The sequence below is a fragment of the Gavialis gangeticus genome, unplaced genomic scaffold (assembly GCF_001723915.1).
Source record: "Gavialis gangeticus isolate Ggan-Ray unplaced genomic scaffold, GavGan_comp1, whole genome shotgun sequence".
Taxonomy (NCBI): domain Eukaryota; kingdom Metazoa; phylum Chordata; order Crocodylia; family Gavialidae; genus Gavialis; species Gavialis gangeticus.
The window spans coordinates 59,317,244-59,344,413 of NW_017728993.1; the positions used below are offsets into that span (position 1 = coordinate 59,317,244).

The following is a 27,170-nucleotide window of genomic DNA, read 5'->3' on the forward strand; positions in this document are numbered from 1 at the left end:
GTGGGACTTTAGGCCTGTGTTACCCCAAGGACACAGGGCCGCGAGACAGTCCATTCTTGGGGTGGTGGCGGCACGTTACCCCCAGACTAGCGAGTGTGCTCCGGGAGAGGGGTCGGCCGGACATAAGGCGCCCCTAGGAAGGCATTCGGAGCCTGGAAGGTGGTCGGGTGCAGGGAGGTGGGCGGCTCGACGCAGGAGCACCCCGTACTGGCCCGCCTCACGTGGTGGAAACAGCGGAGGGATACGAATAACCAGCTGTGTGCCTGAGGTGGGATCTCTGCACCCGCCACATGCTCCGGGAGAGGGGTCGGCTGGACATAAGGCACCCCTATGGAGGCATTCGGAGCCTGGAAGGTGGTGGGGCGCAGGGAGGTGGGCGGCTCGACGCAGGAGCACCCCCTACTGGCCCGCCTCACGTGGTGGAAACAGTGGAGGGATACGAATACCCAGCTGTGTTCCTGAGGTGGGATCTCTGCACCCGCCACAGTGTGTTTGAGGGTGTGTCTGGGAGGGTTGGGTGTGCATGCGGGTGGTGAGTGCATGTGTGGGGTCGGGTGTGTGCGAGGAGCAATGAGTGGGGCTCCCCCCAGAGGAAAGCAGATGTGTGTGGGAGTATACGTGGGGGGAAGGGTATGGGGGTGTGGATGAGTGCAGTGTTTGCTGGGTTTGTGATTGTGTATATAGGAGGATGTGGTTGCGGGGTTTGCAGGGGAGGGTTTGTGGGTATGGTGGCGAATGCATGGGAGCCCGCCATGTACTTCCCCAAGATGGTCAGCACCCACCCCCACCCCACAACAGCCTGGAGCCCATGCACCCTGTGGCGCGTCCCCACCACCACTGTGGCATTCACTGTTTGGAGGGGGAAAGAAAGTCTCCAAATGACTTGAACCCAGCTGTTTCTTAGGATACTTCAAGCAGCACTTTCTGCCACCAAGAGAACTGGGGAGAAAAAGTTGTGTGTGAATTGGAGTCTGGTCTCTCTTGCACTAACATAAACCACTTTCCAATATATAAGCTTTTCTTTTATGTGAGGATCTTGGCAGCTCTGAGTAACATTTTCAACCCAGTGTCCTAAAATAACTCTTGGAAATAAAAGATTGCTTTGTCATTCCTTTTGTAGAGCACACTCAGTCAAGGGACTCTTCTGCTAGCTGGCTGGGTTAATCTGAAAACCTGTTTGAGCAGCTTTATTCCCACCGTTTTGCCTTATTGATTGTCTTTCCATTACATTTTCTCCCTAGTTTATGTTCTTCCTATCTGTGACTTGCAGCCTGATCAGCAGGAGCTGAGGGACTTTTTAAAAGGGTGTGAACAAATGGACTTTTACCAAAGAGGGTAAAAAAAACCCAAAAAAATCCCCCATATTGTGCTTCAGCCAGCCAGCTGGGAAGCATAAATTACTGCCATGTCTTGAATTATGGCCTACAGGCCAAATCCTGCTGCTCTTTCTCAATGGCATGCAAGCTGCAATGGTTAGGGGCTATCTACACTAGGAAAATGTGCTATGGTATAACATATGTTTGGTAACCTGGGAAGAGAGCCTGCTCTCGTGGTACATGCCTGGAAGTCAGGAGACCTGGGGTCTCATTCTGGCTTTGCCACCTTGGGTAACTAACTTTGCCTTCTTCTCTTCTCTCTTTGTCTGGCCTCATTAGGCTGTGAGCTCAACAGGCCTGAGATTCTGCGTGTCTCAAGCACCCGGCACAATGAGGCCTCTGGCCACTACTATAATATAGACAACAACAGTGTAAAGCCTGAGTTAGGTCCCAGTGTGGAGAAGAGCTGTTGATGTAAAAACCATGTCAGCTAAATCTGAGAAACTCCACATTCAGATTAACCATAACCATTGACATGGTTCTATACTGAATAGTCCTTGTCTACCAGGGGAGGTTAACACAGACCCTAATGCAATGTAATTCTCCGGCACAGGCATTCATCTTTGTGTAGAGGGTCAGAACAGAGTCTGTGCATCACAGCCTTAAAAGTGCTCCTAGGTCTTGTCAGATCCTTAGCACCTGCTGAGTGTTTGACCCAAAGATGGCAGCAGGGATACACTCAGGAGTAGGAATTTGGCATGAGACACATCCAGCCACATTCAGGAAACATTAATATTCAATGTGGCTATTCAGTGGTAGGAAATCATGTTTTTCACCTTGAGAAATCCTGATAGCTTTTCCACCCTGTGACTGTCCATATTGTCTGTGACCTTTAGAGACAGAGCCCTGTGCTTGGTGAGAGTATTGCACTTGCTTAACCATGGCACGGCTCTGGAAATGCTGCATTTTCATTCCAGTGGGAAGATAAGTTTGGCTGCCTGCACTCAAGCAATTCTTGTGAAAAACAGTGGGTTTGGAGGCTTTATAACATACTTAACTCCAAGTAAGGAAATGCCAGCCGATGTGGAGATCCCAATGGCCAATGCTTGCCGAGCCAGTCAACATGCACTTCAAAAGCACTCATCAGCAGAGTCTTCAACAACAATGTGGAGAGAGTGTCAATGAGTTTGTGTTTACTACCAATCTGCAAACCTAGAACCAGATACTATATACCAGTGTGCTGTGTACAAGGAAGGATTTCTCATCCCCTCCCACTCTCCAAATAGAAAGGAAATAAATACCACACTATCATCTCACAAGCCTCCAGGAACCAGGATTCCCATTGAAAATAATGGAAATTTCTCAGTGCTGTATGTCTAGGATTCTTGAAGTTCGATGGTTGCCTCTTGATATTTTGAGCACACTTTTGGGCCAAAAGAATGCATTGGTTGGGGTGGGCTGGAGAAGTGGGAGGTGCTTAAAAAGGAGGATGATCCATGTCATCCAGCCAAGAGGCAGGGCTTGTTGGAAAGTCTGGGTAGCCTACACTGCTTCCTGTAGAAATATCAGAGGTTGGTCCCCCAGCCATTGCCCTTAGCGTCTGGCTCACCCCCTGCCCTCCATGTGCTATGATTCCTAAATTATTGTCCATTGTGTAATCCAGACCATTAAGCAAGGGAGTATGGGAAGGAAGGGATGATATAGAGGACGGAGACTGAGGAATTCCATAGGGACTTCCATCCCTCAAGTCCTGATAAGATTGTCCTGTCCCATCCATGGAGAAGCTTCCATTCATTAACTGTCCACTAGCAACATCCCCAACATTGCCGTAAATTCTATTGGTGTGGCCAAGCTCTGAGAGGATCTGATCTTCTGTGAATGAAAGAAGGAAGATCAAATTATAAGCGTAGGAACACTACAGTCATGGATAAGGCATCATGCAGGGCAAACAACATCTTGGGTGACCCTACTGAAATGAATGGGATAACTCCAAGAATTAGCCTGGCCACCAAAATGCACATGAATGGACACCAGCTATTACAGGAGGCCAGCTGTAAATACGTTAAGGCAAATTCTCAGCTGATGTCAACCAGCATAGTGCCCTGGCAATAGAGCGGATGTCCTCCAGCTGAGGATTTTGTTCATTTGACTCTGATTGGTGGGTAACCATGCTATATACTACAACTAATGAAGAATAAAATTTAAATGGAACTATGCCTAAAGCAGGCTTTTTTTAATTTAAAAAACTTATTTCTATTTGAAAGGTACACTTTTATACATCCCTACCTACAAGCCATTATTATTTTAAATGTTTTAACCCTTTGGTCAGAACAAAACTGCTGGTAGATAGCAGCTACTTTTGGGAGTACTCACTGGGTTCAAGCTTGGTGCATTTACTTACATAAAGGGCATTCTTTCTAAATTGACTAAAAAACAAGTCTTGTATTCAGGCTGTATGAGAGGCTGGATTTAGAACCACAGTCGATCCTTGCTGGACTGTAAATAGTCTAGTTATTGCCTGTGGGTTTTGTATTTGCTGCCATATTTCTCACTGTGAGCATTATAAGAATTTATAATATTTATTTAAGGATATGTAAAAATCATTTCCATTTAAAATACTTGGTTCTTCCTGATCCAAACTGTTGGCACAACCATGAATACATTCCTATCCAGGCCTATTCATTACCAATGATTTTTTCATTGTATGTAATCCACCCAGTCACAGTACAAGGGCCTAAGCAGGACAAGGTTATAGTTTCATTGATGTTATAAACCGTTAATTACATTTTGAGACGTGGGTAGAAAACTCGCACAGGAAAGTATAGTGGCACGGTGCCTGTGGACCACAGGCACAGGGCATTGGTTTATGTCAACTCCCAGTAACGAAGTCTGGCTGCTTAATTCAAACTGCAGAGATTTATGCTTTCAGCTGTGGAGCTTCCGGCTTCAATCTCTAATGTATCACCCAAGACACTGGGTGGCATACATGCATTGCCTTTAAAATGCTTCTGTAGAGCCCCCTCCTTTAGCTATCAGTCTTGAAGGAAGCCGTGGTCAAACATTTGGCTTCCAATGGCCAGATTCAGCCATCCTAAAGGGGGCCTGTTCGAGGAGGAATCTGGTTGCTGATAGCTGCGTGTTTTCCCTAGAGATAGGTTACTAACTTATTGAGCACCAGAGTATGGTGAGCTTCCAACAGGGGACTAGAAATTCATGTTGGTGCGAATCCCATTGCCAGTGACATGAAAGAGGATAAGAAATGTAATGGGATATCACTCCTCACACTGTAGGGTATGAACCCTTTCAGGGCCTAACCAATCAGCAGATGAAATGGAGAAAAGGTCCAACTTTGTGATATCATATGCCACATGGTGGTGCCTTCTTAGGTTGTCATGAGCTGCCCTGAAGCATTAGCAACCTCTACCCTGGAAGATGGATCACCGCACTATTTTGGCACTGCATGACATAGCAGTAATTATTCCTTTATCCTTCTCTTATTTAAAGGCCGCCACACCACCAGCCTCTCCATCTGAAGAAGGAATATTGGTTACAAAACTCATTCCAGCTTGTAGTGTGACAGGAATCCACTCTTTCTGAGTTTATATGTGGGAATCCAAAGAATCTGCCCTTTGCTCTGGACACTATATTCCCCACCCTCAATCCTCAGTGCCACTCCTGCATGCAGTCCCTGCTTCCACACTCACCTCGGAAGCTCAGCTCGCTGTCGCTAACCCCACAGTCCTCTGCTGAGCTCTCCTTCTCATGTTTGCTGCCACTGCGGTTCCTCTTCACCGTCTTGTAGAACTGTCCCCAGCGGTGCCGCCCGGCATCCTTCTTCAGACGTTTCTCTTTGGCTCTCCTATTTTGAAACCAAACCTGGAGCCACAAAAAGAAGAAAAAACCCAACACACTGCCACAAAGTAAGAGACAGAGTCATGAGCAGAACTGAAGGGTGAAGTGAAAAGCCTGGGCAGGGATAGTCAGGGCTGGCTTGGACCCTTCCAGAGTTCAAAATAATCCAGATCCTGAACCTCCTCCAACTCCAAGGGTTGCAGTTTGGAGGTAGCTATAGCACAGGTCCAAGCCACAAAGGCTGCATCCAAAGTTCCCTAAAACTCATACCCAGTTTCCAGGACTGGGGCCATCTCTGGGGCAGTAAGCTCAAAGGAAACCTCTTTGATTTTCACAGAAGACATCTCCAGCAAGCACCTGCCCCCTGCGAAACCTCTAATCAGCCAAGAAACAACATTTCCAAGGCAGGCCTCCACTGCAGTTAGACACACCTGACTGAAGTCCACTGAAGTCAGTGGACAGAACTTAACCAAATGCAGCCAGCTTTGGTTTGCCCCCGCAGAGAGGTCAGGCCAGTTATCTCAAGTTCCAGGGTACACTGGCTTGGCATTAACACCCCAAACATGCAGCCTAAATCTCTTTCGGCCATTGCAAACTCACATCTAATGCACTCCTCAGGTCTGGATCCTGCGCTGTGATCCATGTGGGTGGATGGCAACACCCAAGGCAGCCTCATGGATGTCAGTGAGGCTCTGCAGAGACTCAGCTGCCCAGTCATTCCCATTAGGAAGAGAATGAGGGTCTTAATGCCTCTCAGATTTTCCTGCCCTGGTTTCTTTGACATGGAAACACTGCACTCACTGCTCCTAGATGCAGTGCAGGGCTTGTGTGGTACAAGAGGAAGCAGTGATATCATAAGTATAGGGCCCTTACATTACAGGCACTACACGATGACTTTGGGCACATGGGGTGGAACACACCTTGGCCTTGGCACGTAAGCAGTTCTTTTGGCCCAAGATGGCTGAAGATGTAAAGGCCAAGTGCTTGACTTGTGACTGATGTGTGCGATGACTAACTTTGCCCACTCGAACCGCCTACCTACACACCATTCAGAGCTCCAAGCCCCTGGAACTCGTGTGAATGGACTTCCTATCCATAGAAAGAGAGGGGCACCGGAAGGGGAAAGTGCTGGTGGTGACAGATCGCTTCACCCGGTATCCCCAAGCGTTTCCTATGCAAGACCAGACAGTGCAAATGGTTGCCAAGGTACTGTGGGAGAAATATTTCTCTGTGTTCAGTCTGCTGGCCAGAATCCACTCCAATCAAGGGTAAGATTTCGAAAGCCGGCTACTGCGGGAAGTACTAACTGTGGTGGGGATTAAGAAATCTCGGACTATGCCCTACCACCCCCAAGGGGACCCACAACCAGAGTGTTTCAACTGAACATGCTTGAACATGCTGGGCACACTTCAGCATGAGCAGAAGGCCGCCTGGAGCCAGCACATAGCGTATCTGGTACATGCTTACAACTCCACCCAAAGTGATGCTACGGGGGTTAGCCCATACTTACTCATGTTTGGGTAAGAACCCTGGTTACCCATTGACCTATGTTTTGGGGTGGAACGGGCCTATGCAAGACAGATGACTCATGGGCAGCATGCGCAACAGCTCCGGGATTGCTTACGTTGCATGGCACTATTCCACTTGGTGGGAAGAGGAGGAAATGAAAGCAATCGTTCAGCCTGCAGTTCTCTCACCTGCACCACCCTCATGTCCAGACCTGTTTCTGAGGACAACTGCTCCCGTACGTGCCTGGCAGGTTTGGGGGAGTTCTTATAGGCATTTTTTAACGTTTCCAACTGTTTGGCTGTGATGGTGGTTCGTGGCCGCTTAGCTCCAGCTTCTGAATCATCTGCAATAGAACAATTTCTTACCAGTTTGGAACAGACAGCATGAAATGCAGACCTGCCAACGAGCAGCACATAAGCTCTGTCAAAATCTAAAGTATGATACATTGGCTCTGAGGAGCAAGGAAAGAAGAGTGTTTGCAAGACTCAGCCCTGGTGTAATCAGTGGCTCTGTATTGGTAGACCTTGGGAGAAACTGCTGTGGTGGGACAGTGCTGCCTCCTCAAAATAGTTAAGGGGTCAACATTACTAGACTACCTGAGCTCCTTACAGTTAGCAATTAATTTCTTGTCATTGTACCTTCTGGGGGGGAGAGGAGGGCAAGGCTGGTGGTCAGTGCTGTAGCAGCCATTTCACAAAAAGGAACTTAAATACAGACATTAAATGCATTAAATGCCAAATATTTAAATGTATTCATGTGTTTAATTTCCACTGATTTGAAAAGAAAAAACAAAAACTCAGTCTACATGAAGTGCCCGAGATCATAAAGGGACTTGCCTGTGACAAGCAGGGAGTTCAGTCCCTGTTCAGCGCCCTGAAACACTCCCTCCCCCCATTTTAAAGTCTTCAATCTTAAAGCTCAGCTACACATTCTTCAAAGAGAGCACCCTTGAAGCCTCCAGAAGTCAGTTTGCAAGCTGGGAGAAGCTGTGTTCGGTTTTGCCTGTAAAAACATTTATAAGTGGCCTGCGGACCTGCACAGCTGGCAGGGACTAGCATTTGGGTACCTTAACTAACAAGCCTTCTACCTAAAGAGCTGGGGGGGTGGGAATTGTAAGACTCAACTCTGGTGAAATCAGTGGCTTTGTCTTGGCAGAACTTGTTAGAAACTGCGCTGTGGCATGAATTGTTTTCCAGAATCACTTTCTCAACAGAATCACTTCCACATCTGGCTAAGCCGTCCTTTCAGTTGCACAAGCAAATTGCCACTGAAATCAGTTCTGATGCACCTTTGTCCCAGAGAGGAAAATTTGTGCTCATCTCTTTCCGACTGGCTCCCTGGCCTGTCAGATGCCATGACACTAAGGCCATCAATAGCTCTGGGAGTCAATAATGGAATTTGAGTAATATTAAATCCATGCCCCCCCACTCCCCGCAGCACAAATAGGCATTGCATCACCCTAACCAAATTGATTAGGTCAAAATAGAGTCCTTAATTAATGAGAAGTCAGGGCTTGTCAACATGAAATCCATTAAAGACCTGTTCGGGTTTTAATTTCAGTCAGGCGCAGTTGGGAAGTCTCTGTGGATTCATTACTGTTTTGTGATCTATAGTCTCTTCCTCTCCCTCCCTCCATCCTTGTTTTTCATCTTACTCTGTCTTGGCTCTTTAGGTCCCCATTTGGCTCCTCTACACACACTTTGTGGACTGAGGGCCACGTGAAGCACCAATGTAAGGTGCAACGTATCCCCTTTAGTAGAGCTGAGCCTGCCTACACCAGGGCAGAATTTAATTTATGTTGTTTTTTTATCACAGTCCTGTTAATGCTAAAACTGAATCTTGTGTGGACTGGTCTACTGACAGCATACCTCAGTTCTGTTCTAGACAGATCACTTGCCACAAGACAGGAGGGGAGCAGAGGACAGGGAATTGGGATCTCAGTGAACTAACTATTATTTTATTTTACAAACTTCAACAATAATTGACAAATTCTCCCCAGGTTACTCCCAGGGAAACTTGCTGACATGAGCATATTTGCATGAAGATAACTAATGGCCAGGAATTGGCCTTTACCTACATGAAAAAATAACTTCTCTGAGCAGTGCAGTTCAGCAGTTGCTGAGAGTGAAATGTAGCAGCTCTTTAACACTGCATAATAGAGAACTGTCTAGGCATAGGAAATGAGTCAGAAAACTACACCCACATCAGGCAAGGAGGAGAAAATGTTATGGGGCCTGTACTGACCACAACTAGTCAAGACTCATGATACATCTCATGCAGTAGACTTCATGGACAGCATCCCAGCACCTCTTACCACCCTGTTAAGGGTTGGCTCTATTACGACTAAGAGCAGGGGTCCCATGGGTCAGACCAGCCCCACATGCCGAGTCCAGCATATGGGTCGGGTCTGATCGTGGAGGCCATGTATACCACATGCCCTGGACCAGCTCCATGTACTGCATGCAGTGTGGGGGCCCAGGCCTGTGCCCTACATGTGGCATGTGGCCGGGTGTGGGGCACACCACATGCAGTGTGTGGATCCCGTCCGAGACCTGGGCAGCACTATGGGCCAGATGACAGGGTTCCACAGGCTGAATCTTTGCCACCCCTGGACTGAAGGAAATCACACCAGCTCCACTTTGTACAAGAAGTAGCTTCTCCTTGAACATGTTCCCTCAAATTAATGATTAGGCTCAAACATGTTAGTTTGGAAAAATACAAGATACATGTGGATCTGACCTGGAAGAACCAATATCCTCTGGAGAGGGGGCACTTAGTTTTATGAGTCCAGTGAATCCTCTGTCACTAACACACTCTGATATTCCAGCACTGGAGTAGTCCCTGGCCACGTCTAAACAAGGTGCTTACTGCGCAGTAGCTTGTTAGTACTGTGCAGAAGCGTCGCAGGCCATGAACCATGATGCGACACTACTGCGCAGTAGTAACAAACTACTGCACAGTAGTAATGAGTTACAGCACAGTAAATGTTTCCTGGAAGCCATGCGGGGAAGCTACTGTACACTAACGCAGATACTAAATGACTGCGCAGTAACAACTGTGTAGTCAGTGTCTTGTACAGTTACAGCCACTTTCTATGAATTTATATTCATTCTCCAAGTTCATTCTATTTCTGTGTAGATTGATCCAGGTCAAAATAACCTTATTGTAGTAGCAGAAGAGCAGGAAGAGCTCTGTCCTGCTCTCAGTGAAGTCAATGGCAAAATTCCTATTGCCTCCAATGGGAGCAGGGTGAAGCCCCTTCACTTTATTCTGTCATGGCCTTTCTGAGCTAGCATTCCTATGGAAGGGCAGACCCAGATGAACTGATGGAATAGTCTCATCTCAACCATCCCATAACAGAGAAACACATATTGTTTCTAATGGGAGACTGAAAATCAGTCCACTTCCTACTACTACTACTAAATAGTAGGCACGTCTACACCTTGCCCTATGGTGACGTTATTACTGCTCTGTGCTTTTGTACTTCCTTTTGGAAGTATGAAAGCACAGCGTGGTAACCATGCATACTGCACCACACATGTAGCACAGTTATTTTTAGCAGCTACTTCACTGTAGTAGTGTGCTATAATGGGAGAGGACACTGCTGCGGCGAAGTAGCTGCTGGTCACATGTAGACACTGGTGGATGCTAAGTTGCCATAGCACACCATTACAGCAATGTAGCATCCAATGAATCTGAGCTGAAGTGCTGATCACATCTGGATTCCAACCTTTCCATAGCATGCAAAATTTGGACCCAGATTTCTGTGTGGCCCAATCTCAAATTAAAATAGAAACAAGATGATAATATAGAAATAATAGGAGCCTAGGGACAAAGGACTGGAAGACACCTTCCAGCTTATCGAAACCAGTGTGCTTTTATCGCAGGTACCATATCATGAACAGGGCTGTGTGACATACCAAGCGCCATCCTAACACACGTTTGGGTACTTGTCCCTACTGCTTTCAGAAGACTGTTGCAGAGCCTCCTTGCTCTGCTGGTTAGAAACCTTCTAATTTCCAGTGCAGCTGAACTAATAACAATACATGATAAAGAAACTGCTATAAAAATTTCCACAGCTTTTCTTGCATCCTATACAAGCTTATGCCAATTAGATACTTTATCTTTTCTTTCCTTAATGGCTGTGAAAGAGAGCTGGATGGACAAGCTTTGTGATTCACATCTCTGCAGAACAGGTACAGCAAAAGGAGTGGCAAGAAAAGCTTCCCTCATACTGGACTACTAATCTGCCTCATCCTACCCTAGGTGGCGGGTACGGGCAGGAGGGGGCTAGTCCTTCCTTGGCCTCTCTGCTGAGGCTACTAGCAAGAGGTCATGATGACAACTACATTTGTGATGTGGATCTCCACTCTAACGCCTCTCAGGAATACCTGGCTTTCCTGGCATCACCTTTTCCTAATCTCCTGTGCTAGAAAATCCTGTTTCATGGTTCCCCCCCCCCCAATATTTCTATTCCCCAGTATTCTTAAATTTTAATTCAGTGTTAATCATCCAAACACCAATTATCCAAACCACTCAGTTTGCCAAACCCAGGACATGCCACTGATCTGCACAGTGTGTGGTAGAAGTGAGAGCAAAGGAGACTAAAAGAAAAAAGAGAACCATTTTGATGACTGAGGAAGACTGGGAAATAATCAACAAACTGAAGAAAGTTTGCATATATTATGTACGTAAATGCTCATTTAATGCATTAACCAAATATTGATTTTATAAATAGGCTTTGGTCCCATTTAGTCTGGATAATTGACTCTACTGTACTAGGGATTGAGTTTTTAAAGATATTTTTAAAGGTGAAGATAGGTGTCTAACAGGATTTTCAGAAGCATTTAGGTGCCTAGCTCACAATTACTTGAACCTGTTGGTGTTTAAACCTCTTTAAAAACCTGGTCATAGGTGCATTTCTTTGTGAAACAGCATCTTTTTTCCTAAGGGTCCGCCTGCTTCAGATGTTTATTTCCCACATGAGGTTGCTGGATTAATCCTTTCAACAGGATGTTCACTCTCACAGTGGAGTGCAATGTCAGGTGGGCAACAGACAGCTGAAAACCTGCCAGGAGATCCTGGTCTCTTGCTGGTGATCTCAGGAACAAAAAATGCAGGACGACAAACACAAAAAAAGGAAAGGAAAAAGGGAAATATACAGCCTAACCCCAAGACAGCACAGCCCTTAAGGACAGGCTCAACTTTATACATGTGAGCAATCCTAGTCGTGCCAGTGAGACTATTTGTGTACTTGATGTTATGCACGTACTAAGGGACACAGCAGAGCAGGGGGATAAACACACTTAGACCTGGATGAGAGGCCAAGCATAACCAAGATCCAACCACCCTGTAAGCATTATCTAGTCCAGAATTTAGATCCACATTTCCCAGAATTTTCACAGCAAATCCTGGGCAGGCCCACTAAAAGCTTGAATACTCTAAGCAACCATCAACATCCTTATTACCCAGACATTCCTTATGATGGGTTATAATCTGAAACTCAGTTTTACAGATGGCATCTTCCAGGTATGGACCCCACGCCCCTGCCTTTTTTGGTGTAGCTAGCTAATGGCTCAACACCTACCATTCTGTTTGGCTGTCTCGTAGTCCTCTTTGCAAACCAGGCGCCCATCTTCCATGAGGTAGAATTCATCACCTGTGGCCAGCTGGCGGTTGCAGATGATACAGGCAAAGCAATGCAGGTGATAGACAAAGTCCTGGGCTTTCCGTACCACCTGGGTTGGAGGAATTCCCTGCTGACAGGCCGTGCATTTGGTACCAAAACGCCTGCAAAGAGGACAAGCAGCAGCTCTGACATGGATGGAGCAATGGTGAGAAATAAACTGCTAGAGCCGATGGGAATCTCTTGAGCAGGTAAGTGTGTGCTGCCAGGAGGCAAGGACTGGGGATGAGGGTGGGGGAGCAGGGAAGAAGGGGCAGAGTTTAAAACAGCAATCAACCTAATTATGCATGACATTTCACACAGCAGGGCTTTATCTTCTTCAGCATGAAAGACTGGCTTAATGGCTCTCAGAAAGGTTTGATTTTAATGGTCCTTTTAACTAATGCTTAGAGGCAGTGCGATTTCCCCTGCAAGGACAGTACATATTTCATCCACATTAATACCAAATAAATTAATTACGCTCACTGCTAGCATGATGAATCCCAGATTAATTCAAAATGATAGGGCTCTTACACAGTAATGATAGCTGGCAGTATGCATCTGCTGCACCGACGGGTGTCTAAGGGTGGGCAAGTGTATCTGAGATACTGAGTATACCCAACTACGAGCATACACCTCCCAGTGTGTGCTTCTGAGTAGCTGTGGTACTGACAGCACACCGCTATGTAATGTGCAAATCTTGAGGCTGGGATGTATCATAATGAGTGAGCTCCTTGCAGGTGGGACTGAATGAGCACGCAGATAAGCATCCTTGCCTCAGTGCACAGCACAGGGCAGCTAAGGGAGTGGGCATGCTAAACAGAGCTCTGTAAGTGTACAGTGGGGTATACACAAATGACAGCTTACATCTCTGTGTGTTTGAGAGCAAGTACTTGTGTGTATCTGTAAGCCCAGGTATAAAATGCATTTGTGTGCGCGCATGTCCTTTGTACAGTGTATTTGTCTGCGTTTGCCTGCCTGAGAGTGAATCTGTTTTAATGTGTGCATGTATGTGTGCATGTATGTGTGTGTTCCTATAAAGTATGTGGCTCTAAAGGTCTGGGCAGACATGCATTTGAAGTGCTCTGAATCCCAGAGCGCTTCAAATTCAGTACCATGCAGATATGGATTACTTGGGATATGTCTTTTGTATTACCTGGGACAGAACATTGTTCAAGGCAGCTTGTTATTCACATGTTCAATCACTTAATTTCAAGATGATTACATTCCTCAGATCACTGTTATGCCATTCTGATGCTAGTGCATCTGACGTCATGGGATCTGCTCCCTGTTTACACGAGAATTAGTGAGACTGGAATCATGATCTCAGAGGCAAGCTCTAAAATAAACTCAAAACAACACCCTCTTGGCCATGGGTGGATCTAGGATTTTGTAAAGGGGGGTGCAGGAACAGCAACCAGCACTAACTACAGAGGTGGTTGCACCTGTGCTCCTAGCTTCCCTGCACACCCCCCTGCTGGGCAGACTGCACTATGGGAGCTGCAGCCAGGGACTTTTTTCAAGTCCCCAAAGCAGGTAAATATTTTGCCACCCTCCCATCTTGTTCCTTCCCCACCTACCACTGCCACTGTCCCCACAGTCCATGGCTACCTTGTGGGGGTGGGGGTCCAGAGATGCTCCTGCTCTGCTCCAGTCAGGTGAACAGGGAGCTTGATCAGCTAGGGACAGCATCGGTAATGCCAACAGTGGGTGCATCCCCCCTCCACATGTCTGCTCCTAGGCTGCCAGGGAACACCAGGGGGGACCGGGCAGGGAGGAGGAACCCGCTCACCACCATCGCTGCCACTGTTCCTGGCTGAGCCTAGATCCCTGTGCAACCTAGCTGGAGCAGGTCAGGAGCAGATCTAGAGATCTCCCTGCCCTGGGTCACTAGGGATGGTGGCAGCAGTGGGCAGAGGAGGGGAAGGATGTGCTGCTGAGCACAGAGGGAAGAGGAGATCTTACCTGTTTCAGAGACTTAGAGACTCAAAAGGGGGAGTGATCCCACCACTGCACCCCCTCTGGATCCATCCCTGCTCTTGGCCAGTTCTGCAGTTGTAGCAACACATCTTTAGGGGAAATCCAAAATCAGGCATTTCTCAGGAGTAATTAATGGCAGGACTGATTATCAATTTGTGAACTGGCCTATCTCTATTACACACAACCCAAGTGAGACCAGAGACTTATTGTGCAAGGCATTGACATACACTTAGTCAGACAGACCTGCCTCAAGGAATGAACACTCTAACAGACATGACAATGAAAAACAGGAGGTGACACAACTTGCCACAGGTCCCACAGCAAGTAAGTAGCAGATGTAAACTTAGACCCTGGTCTCCTGCCTCGCAGCCCAGCACCACGTCCACGAGACCATAATACCTTTTATCTGCATACAGAAGCACAGCTGCCCATACTGTTTTTAAATAAATAACCAATGGACAAACCCAAACCTTTCCCATATGGATGAACAAATCAGCCTGATGGAAGGAAATACTGTCTTACACCTTCTAGTCCTTCTGATCTCCAGCAGTAGGCATTACCAGAGAGTGCTGAGATCCACAGCTCAAGGCACTCACAGACATCCCACATTATACATGTCCAGGGAGATATTCTTTAGCAAAGGGATGTTCTCTCATGAGAGCTGATGCTATCCTAGCTGCAGCATGCAACAGCCACTCTGCTATTGAATTTTACTGGCCAGGAGCCCTAGCTGACATACGTGCACTAGAGACATGAAAGCTAATGTGTGGCGTAAATTTAATCTACATACGGACAGTGATTCATGCTGCCGGGTTGCAAGTGCCCAAGAAAAATGAAAAATAAATGGACTTCTCTGCCACAGTTTTTAGTAATAGCAGCAATTTTCCTGATTGTGGGATTCACACTGGGGACTAATGAAAGCAGCTCTATGTTATCTTTCACGTCCCACCTGCAAACAGGGCTCTCTCTCTTTGTCAGTGTGCACTTACTGCAGCTGCTGTGTGAGGAAGGCCACTGTTTTCAACACACACACACACACACACACACACACACACACAAATCCAGTCTCAGGTAAGGGGCAAGAGACACTTACCTCTCCACAGTCCTGCCTTCAGTTCTAGACCTCCAGAACTGACAGATAAACAGAGCCTAGAGAGTGGGCCAGGCCCATACAGGCCAAGGCACACGGAAGATGAGTGCTGGGTCGATACCTCCCCGGGCAGTGTCAGGCGGCAGAACTTCTATGGTTCTCATCTCCATGTAAAGGTACCCTCTCCTCCTGCCCAACAAAAAGGGGGTGGGCCCTGGAAAAGGGAATGCCCCCACTGGTGGAGAGTTTACACAACAGTTTTTTTTATTCCCCTTCTATAGCAGCAGGCATGAATTAAGCACTTTTCTTCTAGGTGTCATTTCCATGTAAAGTGGAAGTAATGCAACTTCAGTTTTGCACACCTTGAAAGAATCAGAAGGCAGGAAACACAAATTTAAGGTTTCAACAGCAACAGTAACTCAGCCGTGTTGCATAGATCCTGGTGGTTTCAGCAACATAAAACAGGAGGTACTGAGCTGCTGGACCAGGTAACAGCCCCTGCTTGCACACAGCACCATGGCCTTTGTGTTGCTGTTGGAAACTTACAGATAAAATGTTGTCTGTGCAAATGCTGCATCATACTAATGTAGGTTATGAATTTAATTCCCTTACTGCAAGCTTGGGGGAAGGAGGTTCCTCCTCAATTGTGCATTTCAGTGGGTTACTTATAGCTAGCATGTTAATAACAAGCCTGGTGTCTTCAGCTAGGTCTTATAGGCCCATTCCCCTCTCTCAATAATCTCCACAGAAACTCACCAAAAGGAACAGCCTTCAATCATTAATGTACTTTTCACTTTAATTAATTACACACTCCCCCCCCAACCCAGCAAAGGCGCAATGAGGACTATACTCTTGTTTAATTGAAAGTTCTACTCCACACTGGACAAATTTGCACATATACAGTTAGGTTCCTAAATCCATAGGGGAGTGGAGAAATCTGACTTCCCAGCTCTGCCACTGACCTGCTGGGTGACCATGGCCAGATCCCTTTGCTTGTATTTGCCTCTCTGTTTCCCCTCACATTCTTCTCTGATACAACTTAAGCTTCCCGGGGTCTCTCGTGTGTTTGGACAGCACTTTACCAAAATAACCACGTGCTCACCTGGGTTGTCTCAGTGCTATTATAACCTGAATGCTAACAGGCACAAATGGAACCATGTAGCATTTGGAAGGGAAGAAAGAAAAGCTTGAGTTGCATGACTCCATCTCTGCCTTAGTTATGGCTAAGATCATGGGACAGGAAGAGAGAGTGACATGGGAGGGATTTTACTCAACTCAGCAAAACCTGTGTTGTACTGCACGGACTGCAGAAAAATCTCTTACCAGGCCCAATTGACTGGGTGGCATTAAAGAGACAGAGGAGATGGGGAGAGCAAGAGCTGGACTCCCTCACAGCCAGCGCGCTTTATGTTCACATGCTTTTTCTTTTTGCATTATTGACATCCAACTCCTGCCTGCGCAGACCTTGGCCTTGGGTGGCACTGCGTGATCTGGGCCCATGTCTTTGGGTGCATGTGCAGTCTGGTTTCACTCTCTGTTGCTGAGCTGCTCCTCTCAGCATTTATGCTCTACGTGCTCGGTCATATTGATGTAGTGCTACATTTAATAAGCATTGCAGGAGATAAAAGGGCAGTGCAGCCCTGTCCCTGGGGTTACCTGTGCCAGTGATTCGCTGTAAGAAGGGAACAATGTGTTTAAAAATTGAGTCTCCTCTCCTGCAGAAATGGTTTGGATGCAGAGACCATGGTACCCAGAACTCCCATAGTTAGTGCTCAGTGATTTTGGAAGGGAAACAAAATCGTCTACCCCAGGACATAAGCCAATCCATAACTGCTAACAGTTTAGCTGAGATCTCCCACAGGGACAGATCACCCTTCAGCAACCTACTCTGAAGTTTCTTTGTGCACCTTTCCCTGAGGCAGCAGTCAGTGTCCACCACTAAACTAGCTGGATCGTGGTTCCAATCCAGATGGAAAATTCTTATGGATCCTCCCCTGAGCGGTTCAGCAGGAGCCACGTAGAGCAGCCGCCCCCTATGGCGGCTCTGTGTGAGGCAGGGGCACACGCCCACTCTCCACACTTGGGCATCAGGAAGCTCTCATGGAAGCAGGTGCTCGGTCATTGCCCGGAATACCCTCTCCATTGCACTCTACCAGGTGATGCTATGTGGTACAAGCCCCTGGGCCAAGTTGTGGCTTCCAGGATGTTACACACTCCACAGGATACTTCTCTGCATTCACATGTGTTTATATAGTATCCACCACAATAGCAATCTTCAGTAACAGCAGCAACAGCTGCGGCCTGACAGTAACAAAGAGATACCCAGTACTTAAATACTGTAGCTGTGGCACATTATAAGACAGATAGTGTAGAGAAAGATTAGGAAGGCTGCTGCTCAGACAAACATCAAACCCCTTGCATTGACAGAGAGATAAGGATATCAGAGTGTACACGATGAGGACATGGTGATGGGGGTGCAGCACTCCTGGCGATACCAGCTCCCAAGCCCTGGATGTTCTTAAAGAGGCTTATAAATAAATAAAGCAAACCCTTGGTCCCAGGGCAAATGGTCCAGTTATAGCTTCACTGAAATAAACTCACCGCAACCCCCAGAGAAATCCCATTCAGTAGCCCCATATTGTGAGGTGCTCACTGTCCCTGTCCATGGACCACAGCATTTAGTTGGGGCTGTGGTTTAATTTTTGGCTTATAAAATGTCTGGGGTAACTTCCTCATAACTAGAGGATGGTGCCAGTGAGGCATTTGGCTTATTTCTGTTTCCTGAGGTAGATAGTATGAGCAAGACAGCGTTGTATAAGAAAGAAAGGGAGTGATGCTCAGGAAGCTCACAAGCAGGTGGAAGGGACCAGAGTGTGGGTGGGAAATAAGCCCATCTCCCCACCTAGCTATGCCAAGGCATTTAAACTCTGCCCAGCAGCAACCACTGCAGTGCCAGCCCTCAGCCTCCCCCCAGCCCTGCTAGCGCAGGTTGTTCCAGACCTGCAGCCCCTCCCTTCCCCTTCCCAGCTCATTCCCAGCCACGAACGCTTCCCCGCATTGGAGGCTGCCAGCTGGGCTGACCTGTGTCAGACTTGTGGGCTGTCAGCAAATGTCTAAGAGGATGAAATGCCAGACGTCTTTTAGCTTCTGACAACAGGAACACTTCGAACTCAGCTCTGCAGTAGAGAAAAGCAAGTGAATTAGACCCCTGAGCCACGGCGCACTGCAATGCAGAACGGTCAGTGACCCAGCGAATGGCTGCAGGATGCTCCACAGATACAACTGCCACTGAAATGGCTGTCTCTCCTCAATCCCCTCCTCCTCTGCCTCTAGGTCCAGCTACACAGCACCAGCTTGCTGTGCCACAGGGCGGGTGACACACAGTCTCCTGTCAATTGGCAGGTACTAGCTGGTGATTCAGCCCCCACCCCCAGCCAGTTGCTAGACTGGCACACAGCTATGCCTCTACCATTTGTGAGGCACTAGGGTATGCTGCTGTGCACAGGCACTTGTCACCATGCCACCACATCTGTGCAGTCAGTTCTCCCTCCTCCTATAGCCTTGCAGTGTGCAGTGTGCAGTGAGCTGCCCCAATGTGCGCTCCCCTGCACAACAGGGGAGTCCTGCCTCGTAGGTTCTCACACCCATTTGAAGTCAAGCTCAGCCTTTCTATTGAGCTTGTGAGCTCTGGACCAAACCCAGCTTGCTGGATGCCTCCACTCCTAAGTATCCCATTCCCTGGGGCATCAGATGATCCAGGGGTTTTCTGGGCTGCATCATTCAAAAGACAAAGGCCTACTTAAAATTTATAGCACATTTTTGGTCGATGTAGCACTCACCTCGTTGTTCCAGTGTCTGAACACCATGAACTATATAGAAACCAGATTTATTGCTCCTCCACTGTAGAAAAGCTGAGACATTACATCTGGTCCAAGCCAGAGTTTAAGACCCTGCTGGCTCCTAGGAATTCAGCCAGAAGGGGTAGCAGCAGCAGGTCTCTAATTGCTGGCTGAGAGCAGGATACCATGGACAGCAATGCAAAAAACCCCAAAGTCCACAGAGATGCAATGCAATTGTGTAAAGGACTCCATTGAGGTTGCCTACCCCCAGCAGATAGCCTTCCCTGAGTCTGCTGAGCTGGACCGAATGTTTGTGACTGGTCAGATCACCACAGCCACTCATCTTGTAGATAGCAGGGAGCCAAACCATGTGGGGTGCATGTACACTGCTGTAGAGCCATCATCTTCCCATCTATGCCCAACCTGTAAAGTGTTCCCAGGCCAGAAAACTCTGCCCTGTCCCCAAGTGCCTCTTCTCTTCACTATGAAGCCGTACAAGGGTTAGCCCTATTAAGGTACTAAGACACTCCTCTCTCCTGCCACCAAAATTCAGAGTTAGAAAACTGACTCTGCATCAAACAGCTTCCTTTGATACTTGCAATGGCAAAAGCAGCCTCTGTAAAGGATATTCTCACCCTTTGTGCCTGACACTACAGACTGGCTTCTCCCCAGTTTACTTAGTCACTTACACCTTGCTGCCTGGATAGGATTTCACACCCACAGAGGTAAGCAACTGCAGGCAGGAAGAAGTCCCTACAAAGCTGATCCCCATAATGGCAAAAGCAAGCCACAAATCACAGATCCAAGATTTTGAAAAGTGGGGCAGGAGAAGGGGCAGGAGAAGCAAACATTGCTACAAAGTTGGCTGCAGTGTCTGATCCGATGGGCAACACTGGGGGTGGGGAGAGTGGGGGGATCAGGCAGGGAGGAGGAGCCCACCTGCTGCTGTCACTGTCGGGCCTGAGCCCGGCTCCTCACAAAGCCCAGCTGAAGCAGAGCAGGAGCAATTCAGGAGCCTCCCTCTGCCCCTGGCCCTGGCAAGCCAGAGACAGTGGCAGTGGTGGGCAGTGGGAGGAGGGAAGGGGAGGGAAAGTGGCTCTGACCATGGAGGAGAAGGGAAGGAATGAATTCTTACCCAATTCAAAGACATCAGAAGCCCCTGGCTGCTGCTCCCATGGCAGCATCAAATGAAAAGGGGTTGTCACTGCCTCCATTCTGGATACACCCTTGATTTTAGCTAACTGCACCTCCACAGCCCTTTTCCTTTCGGAGTTGCAGTCTCTGCATCACTCTGGTATTAGTCTAGGTGATCTAGGCCAGGGGTGGCCTACCTGCAGCACACATGCCACAAGTGGCACAGGCAGCCTCTTTGTGTGGCATGTCGCAGATCAGGTAGGGGGCAGGCAGCATGGTGGCAGACTGAGCAAGAAGCAGAAAAACAGGACAGTGGATCAGGCAGGGAGCAGAAAGCAGAGCAGCAGTTTGGTCAAGAGAAGAGGACTGGAGTGGCACATGGGGAGGGTGCAGGACTAATTATGTCTGTCTAGAAGGTTGCCTCCCCTCCCCCACCCACACACACACATACTGACCTGGGCCATATAAGAGATGATCATAGCATGTCACATCTGACCTGTGTCAGACAACACATAACATGTTTCAGACCCTCACTCTTCTGGCTTGTGCTCTTGGACCACAGGTAGCAACTATTTCAAAACAAAACCTGTGCATGACAATATGTTGCCCTCCAAGCACACCTGACTCCACGGGTCATTATAACCCTGGACAGTCTGAATATGAAGTAGTCTGGTTTCTTAGCAGCCTGATGGTTTATTAGACAAATGGTATCTGCTAGGGCAGTGTGAAGATTCAGCCTATTCAGTGGCTGAATCTCTGAATCCGAATCAAATAGAGGACCCTTTAATCTCTCCGCATGAAATCGGAACCCTCCGATTCGAAAGTACTTCCGGCCCAGGTCCAGGTTCGTTGCCAAGCATGTGGAGGCTCCCCACCCCTGCGCTCCTGTGGGATGCTCCATCTGCCCCACCATCGCACCATTCACAAGCCATGCCTGGTACCTTGAGGTACGTAGAAAAAACATTTAAAGCTGTGTCTGTGTCCGAATCACTGATTCTCCGAATTAGCATCGAAGCCTCAGATTCAGATTCAGCTGAATCGAATTGGGGACAGTGATCCAAATCAACAAATTGAATCGCTGTCCCCATTTCGTACACCCCTTGTATCTACAGGAATGCCTGGCGATGTTATAGAAACTCTAAGTTGCAACCATCTCCTTGGAAGTCATGGAGAACTCTGGCTGGCTTAGCTCATGGCAAATAAAGATAAAAAAGCAAGCACTGCAGTTCTGAGCAGATAAACAGTGGCTCATGGGAGAGGGGCTCAGGCTGATACTTACTCTTGTGCAGAGGGCTCCACCCACTGATGTGGACATCAAGTGGTGTCTAGGCTGAAGCTGCCTTGCTGGACAAAGCAGGGGAAGTCTCAGCCATTGGGTGTAATGCTCCAAATGGCTTTGGGTTTGCCCATTGAAAGGCAGCCTGGTGACAGTAGCATGCCAAGCACAGCACACAGGTCAGGCACTACAGGTGTTGGTACAAGAGAAAGACCTGCAGAAACCTGATAAATTTGAAACACAAAGATCAGGAAGGAACTTACTCTTAAGGGTCCATATTGTCCCAGAGACCTGCTGCTGCTACCCTTTCTGACTGCCTCTGGCTAAATTCCTAGGAGCCAGCAGGGTCTTAAACTCTGTCTTGGACCAGCTGTAATGTCTCAACTTTTCCACAGTGGAGGAGCAATAAATCTGGTTTCTATGTAGCTCATGGTGTTCAGACACTGGAACAACGAGGTGAGTGCTACATCCAGCAAAAATGCTGGAGTTTGCCTTTTTGGGCCAGAAGTGCAGTGAAGGAGAAAGCTGGAAGACATGCCCAAGACAGGGGAAGCAGAACAGGTGAGATGGAGCCTTACAAGAGATGATATCGGTAGGTTTCAACATTGAGACAATAAGCCAGAAATAATGGAGATAGTCACAGCTTTGCTCCCTGACTGTAGATGAGCTTCTTATGTGCTCAAGTCTCCTCCTCTGCAGCCTACCCATGAGCTATGACAACAATTTCCAGTTCCTCGCCTCTCAGGTTAATGCCCTGTGCCCATACTCAGAGCTGGTTTCTAGGAGCATTGCAAAGGCCCAGAGCTTCCATTTGGTGTAGTGAAAAGCCAGAAAGCACAGAGCACAATTTCCTTTGACTGTATCTTATTTCCCCTGTTTCAGAGGTATAACAAAGCAGTTGCGTACCCTGGGCAGCTTCAGCATTGTCCCCCCAGCAAAGGTTTCCTCTCCCCACCCCAAGTTATAGTACTGCCCTGTTTGCACCACACACAAGCACTTTTTCTAACCTATTAAATAATTATACCCTTTAATAGCACTTTTTGGAGTATATCAAATGGTGGGAAAACCTGCTAAGCAAATACTTCATTTGTCATTATATGCAGCGATAACCACCTAACACCAGATCTGGCTGGTTTTAAAAAGGAGAATGAATAATGGGGATGTGATATAAACCTGGAGATTTCACTCTGTGTCCTCTTCCCTTCCCCATGTGTCAGTGTGAGCCTACATATAGCACAGAGCTTCCCTTATAATATTGCCGGCCTCACACTAGCAGCAGTTTTACTGTGGTGGTAGCAAGGCCATAGCCAAGGTCAGAAGCCTATTGCACTAGGTGCTGTACCTACACAGAGCAAGAGACCATCCCCAGTGTGCCTTACACCACTGTGATTATCAACAGCACTAACAGGTCATTCCTGTCCAGGATACCAGTATAAATGGCTGGATGTAACCCATATGGGTTTCATTCCGGGTTGAAATTACAGGGATTTAGTTCACTTGTGTTGCTACAAGAGATGCAGAGGTAACAGCAGATGCCCACTCTGGAGCAGCAACTACTCCTCCCCTTTCAAATCCTGTCTGTGCCATACTAATAGCACTGGTAGTCCTACTGTGGTAGAACCAAGGCTGCAGCCAAGGCCGCAAGCCCACTGTGCTAGGTGCTGTACCCTTACAGAACAAGAAACAGCCCCAGCCCCAAAGTGGCTAGACTCAAATCCAATGCCACCTTTAGATGGGAAGTCATATTTCCACAGCTAGATTAACCATGTAAGATCCTATTCCCCTAGGAAGGTGAGCAACTTCATCAACATCACAAGGAGAAGGGGGACTCCTACCTTTTATTGCAATATCCTACTGCTTTGAACATATACCCAGGGAGTGGGATACCCAGGTTCTAGGCACCCTTCCCACCTCAGGGGAGTTGAACCTGTATCTTCTCCTTTCCAGCAAAGTGCTCCAGCCACCAAACTACAAGCAGGGATTATCCAGTGCACCCCCCACTCCTATGGAGCAGTGTGGCTCCATAAGATGGGCAAGGTCCTAGACCAGTGGTGCTCAACATTTTCGCGCAGTGGCCCATATGGACAGTGCTCAGGCCATCTGTGAGCTAGATCCAGCTGGGGGCTCAATCTAGCAGCCGGGGGTGCAGCAGAGCTCCATCTAGCTGTGCAGAGGAAGATGGGGGGAAAACTGACTCTGATTCGGCCATGCAAAGGGAGGGGGGTGGCCTGATTCTGATCTGGCCGTATAGGGGGAGAGGGCATGGTCCAGCTCCAACATGCCACACAGGGCTTGGGAATTTGGCAGTGTGGAGAATGGTGCTATTGCAGCCACTCCCACCCCTCAAATTTCCCAACCCATGGGGAGTCCCACAGATTGGATGCCACGGCTCTGCAGGCCAGATTAGGCCCACGGGCTGGAGGTTCACCACCCCTACCCTAAAAGGGATTTGGTTCTGGAGTCAGGACCCTGCTCCTGCCCCGAGGGGTCCTGTTGCATTTAGGAGTTATTGGATACAATGGTTAGACAGCACCAGGGCAGCTCCTGTCCATTTAGGGGCAGAAGCCAGAACCCAGGGCCCTCTCCTTACCAGGGCAATGCCCATTTCACTGAAGTGTTAACAGTCCCTCCACTTTGCTCTCCTTCTGGCCTCATACACTTTCCCTTCTTGCCTGTACAAGTGAGCCAGTTTCAAATGTAGGGGTGAAGGGTGCTTTTGGCCATGTCTAACCTATGACCTGCTGACTAGAAGACTTTGCTAAGTGAGAGATGCAGGCTCTGATCCCCTCTGGGCCCCAGAAGCTGGGTCTTCCACTCCATCCCTTGGCAGGGGACTTCACCACTAGGGCTCTGGGCTAAAAGATAAGAGGCCACTGTTGCCAACATCGCCAAACAGTTTTTGGCCATGGCTTCTCTGTAGTTAACATTTCAGAGACATGCAGAGAGTTTGCAATCCTTCCTGGGTGGATAGCACCAGAGCAAAACTGCTCAGAAAAATCCAGTGATCTGTGTAGGGGGAAGTAAAGTCTAAAAATCTGCCTATGTGGCTCAGGTTAGCTGTGTTAGTGCCACTTCCCAGCCAAAGGGAGAGCTGGTTCTGCGCCTTGCAGTCTAAGGTGAAGAAAAAAAAGTAAAATACATGGGGTAGCCAGAAAGCTTTCATTGGAAGGACAGGCCAAGCCCATGGCAGCACCATGAGTGGAAGCCTCCCCTACTGAGGCCCTTAGTCGCAAGACTGTCAGGAGCCCTCACTGGTGTCACAGATTCACAAAAGTTTAGGGCTGGAAGAGACCTCATGAAATCACTGGGTCCAGCCCTCCTGCCCCTCTTCTGCTCAGTGCTATTATGAAGCATGCAGCCCAGAGTGCCTCAGTTCATGGTCATTCCACCTTAAGAGGCCTCTCACCCACCCTTCGCTCTTCTGGAGGCACTACTTTTTCAAATGCCATCTTGACATGACTAAGACAGCATTTAAACTAGACACATGTCCATGCCCTTGGACTCTGGGCTTGGCATCACCAGCCAAGACAGCACTGGCAAGCAGGGTCCAACAGCCACCATGTCACCATTAATATCCCTGATGTTGGGGAAAATAACACCCACACTGAAGCCTGTAACAGGCAGTGGCACAAGGCTAGGATCCTTGAAGGCCTGGCTGGGACCCACTACTGCTGGAATGACTTACAGCTACAGCACTCTTTGGGAAGGTGGTGTTTAAGTACCTAAGTCCAAAGACCAATTCAAACTAGCCCCGTACCAGCAGCCACAAAGTTCAGAAGATGCCTGAATTCATCAGAGGTCTCTGTTTTGGACTGCAAGGTTCCTGAGGCATCTACCTGACATTTCTGCATGCACACAGAAGTGACCTACATAGTATACCTAGGTGTACTACAGCACCTAACTCCTGCTTGACCTCTATGATCATTCAAACTGTCTCTCAAAGAGGCACCTACAACACCATCAAAGGCCCCTGAGAAGCCTCTGCTAGGTGAAAAGAATGTGTCCATTAGAGCATTCTGGGACCCGACATAATGGCCATACTTCCCTTGAAGTCCCAAGGCAGGAGAAGCCGAAATACAGACCCACCTGCACCTAGGCTTCCTGCTGGTGAGCTATCGGAACCTCTCTGCTGAGCTGCTAGTAAATGCCTAACCTTGTTAATTAAAACAAGGCACCTACATCTTAGGTATCGCAACACCTAAGTGGACCATCTTTTGAGTAGAGTCTGGCCTTATACGCCTGGGATGAACACACTGAGCCTCTCAAATGCTTCATTAAAACCCTCTTTACGTAACACTGTTAAAGAGATTTGAAGCAAACAAAACACTGGCTGGTATTTCTACAAGGCAGATTGCATGGCCATTTCTGTGATCCCCTGGGAAGAGATGCAAGCAGCTGGTGGATTGAGGGGGACACTTAACTCCCTGTTTAATGGATGCACAATGCAGATGGGAAGTATAGTGAGCTTCTAGTTAGGAGGAAATAAGATAAAACTAAAGGGATTCTTATTTATCTGGCTAGGATCTATAAGCTATGCCCACCACATGGGCTCTGGACTGTCACACAAAACGCAGAAGCAACTTGAACAGATTCCACCCCTGCCTCCGCTCAGCTCAGCAATTCACAACCTTTACATCAACCCTGCACAGGCACAAACTGCAGGTGTGGTGCTTGCCAAATGGCTTTACTTGCAGTGGCTGGCAGTTCCTTGGCATTCAGAGGCTCTGCCCCCCTAGCATCAGAGAGAAGTAGTAGGATGACTCAACCTGCTCCTGCTCCTGCTCCTGCTCCTGCTCCTGCTCCAGCCCTGCCGGCTGTGAAAGACAAGCCACCTTGTGCTGACAGTGCTTTGGGGTGACACCAGAGCTCCTTGTTGTAACAGGACAATGCCCTATTTGTAACAGCCATGGCTTGGAGAGCGCTCACTCTGCTTTCACTCTCTTGCTTAACAGGAAAGCCCCAGCTATACTTAGCTCTAATTCCTTGCACGCACACAGTTCTGAGCATGTTGACTTCAACACAGCTGTTCTGATTTACTCCAGCGGAGGAGCTGGCCCATTATCCATAGGCCATAGATCAAAATACTGACTCTTGGTTGCTGCAGATGAAGGCTCCGCATGGACTTGAACTGACCCTGAAACCCTTGCAGTGTGGCTCTACCTGGAAGGGGTTAATGGGCACTAGCTCTTGGAGCAGGAATGTGTGGATGATGGAAAGGTGTCACATCAGGGAGGCAGCATGGAGGCACCTTTACTCACCCTGTGGAGCAAAGTGGGGGTTAGCAGCTGTATCTGGCAATGGCAACATAACAATGGGAAGTAAAGCATTCATGACCTAGAGTGTATTCAGTGGCTTCAGCAAAGGGTAACTACTGGAAATGCCATCTTGCACATTCAACAATAGTCCCAACAGGGTGAAAGTGTCTGGTGTCTTGGACAAACCCTACGTTGAGCAAATGCATTCTGCTTCCCTAAACTCTCCCTGACGTTGCGGCTGGATATTTTGCTGT

General features: G+C 48.0%; 1 protein-coding gene across 1 annotated transcript in view; it reads right to left on the reverse strand.

The window, feature by feature from the left end:
- Window positions 1-846: 846 nt before the first annotated feature.
- Window positions 847-27,170, reverse strand: part of LHX4 (LIM homeobox 4) — a 58,780-nt gene continuing 32,456 nt past the window's right edge. The window contains exons 3-6 of the mRNA XM_019501782.1: window positions 12,265-12,467; window positions 6,866-7,020; window positions 5,021-5,192; window positions 847-3,188 (exon numbers count right to left, since the gene is read on the reverse strand). Coding sequence (XP_019357327.1) covers window positions 2,794-3,188; window positions 5,021-5,192; window positions 6,866-7,020; window positions 12,265-12,467 — 925 coding nt within the window. The 3' untranslated portion in view covers window positions 847-2,793. The remainder of the gene's footprint in view (window positions 3,189-5,020; window positions 5,193-6,865; window positions 7,021-12,264; window positions 12,468-27,170) is intronic.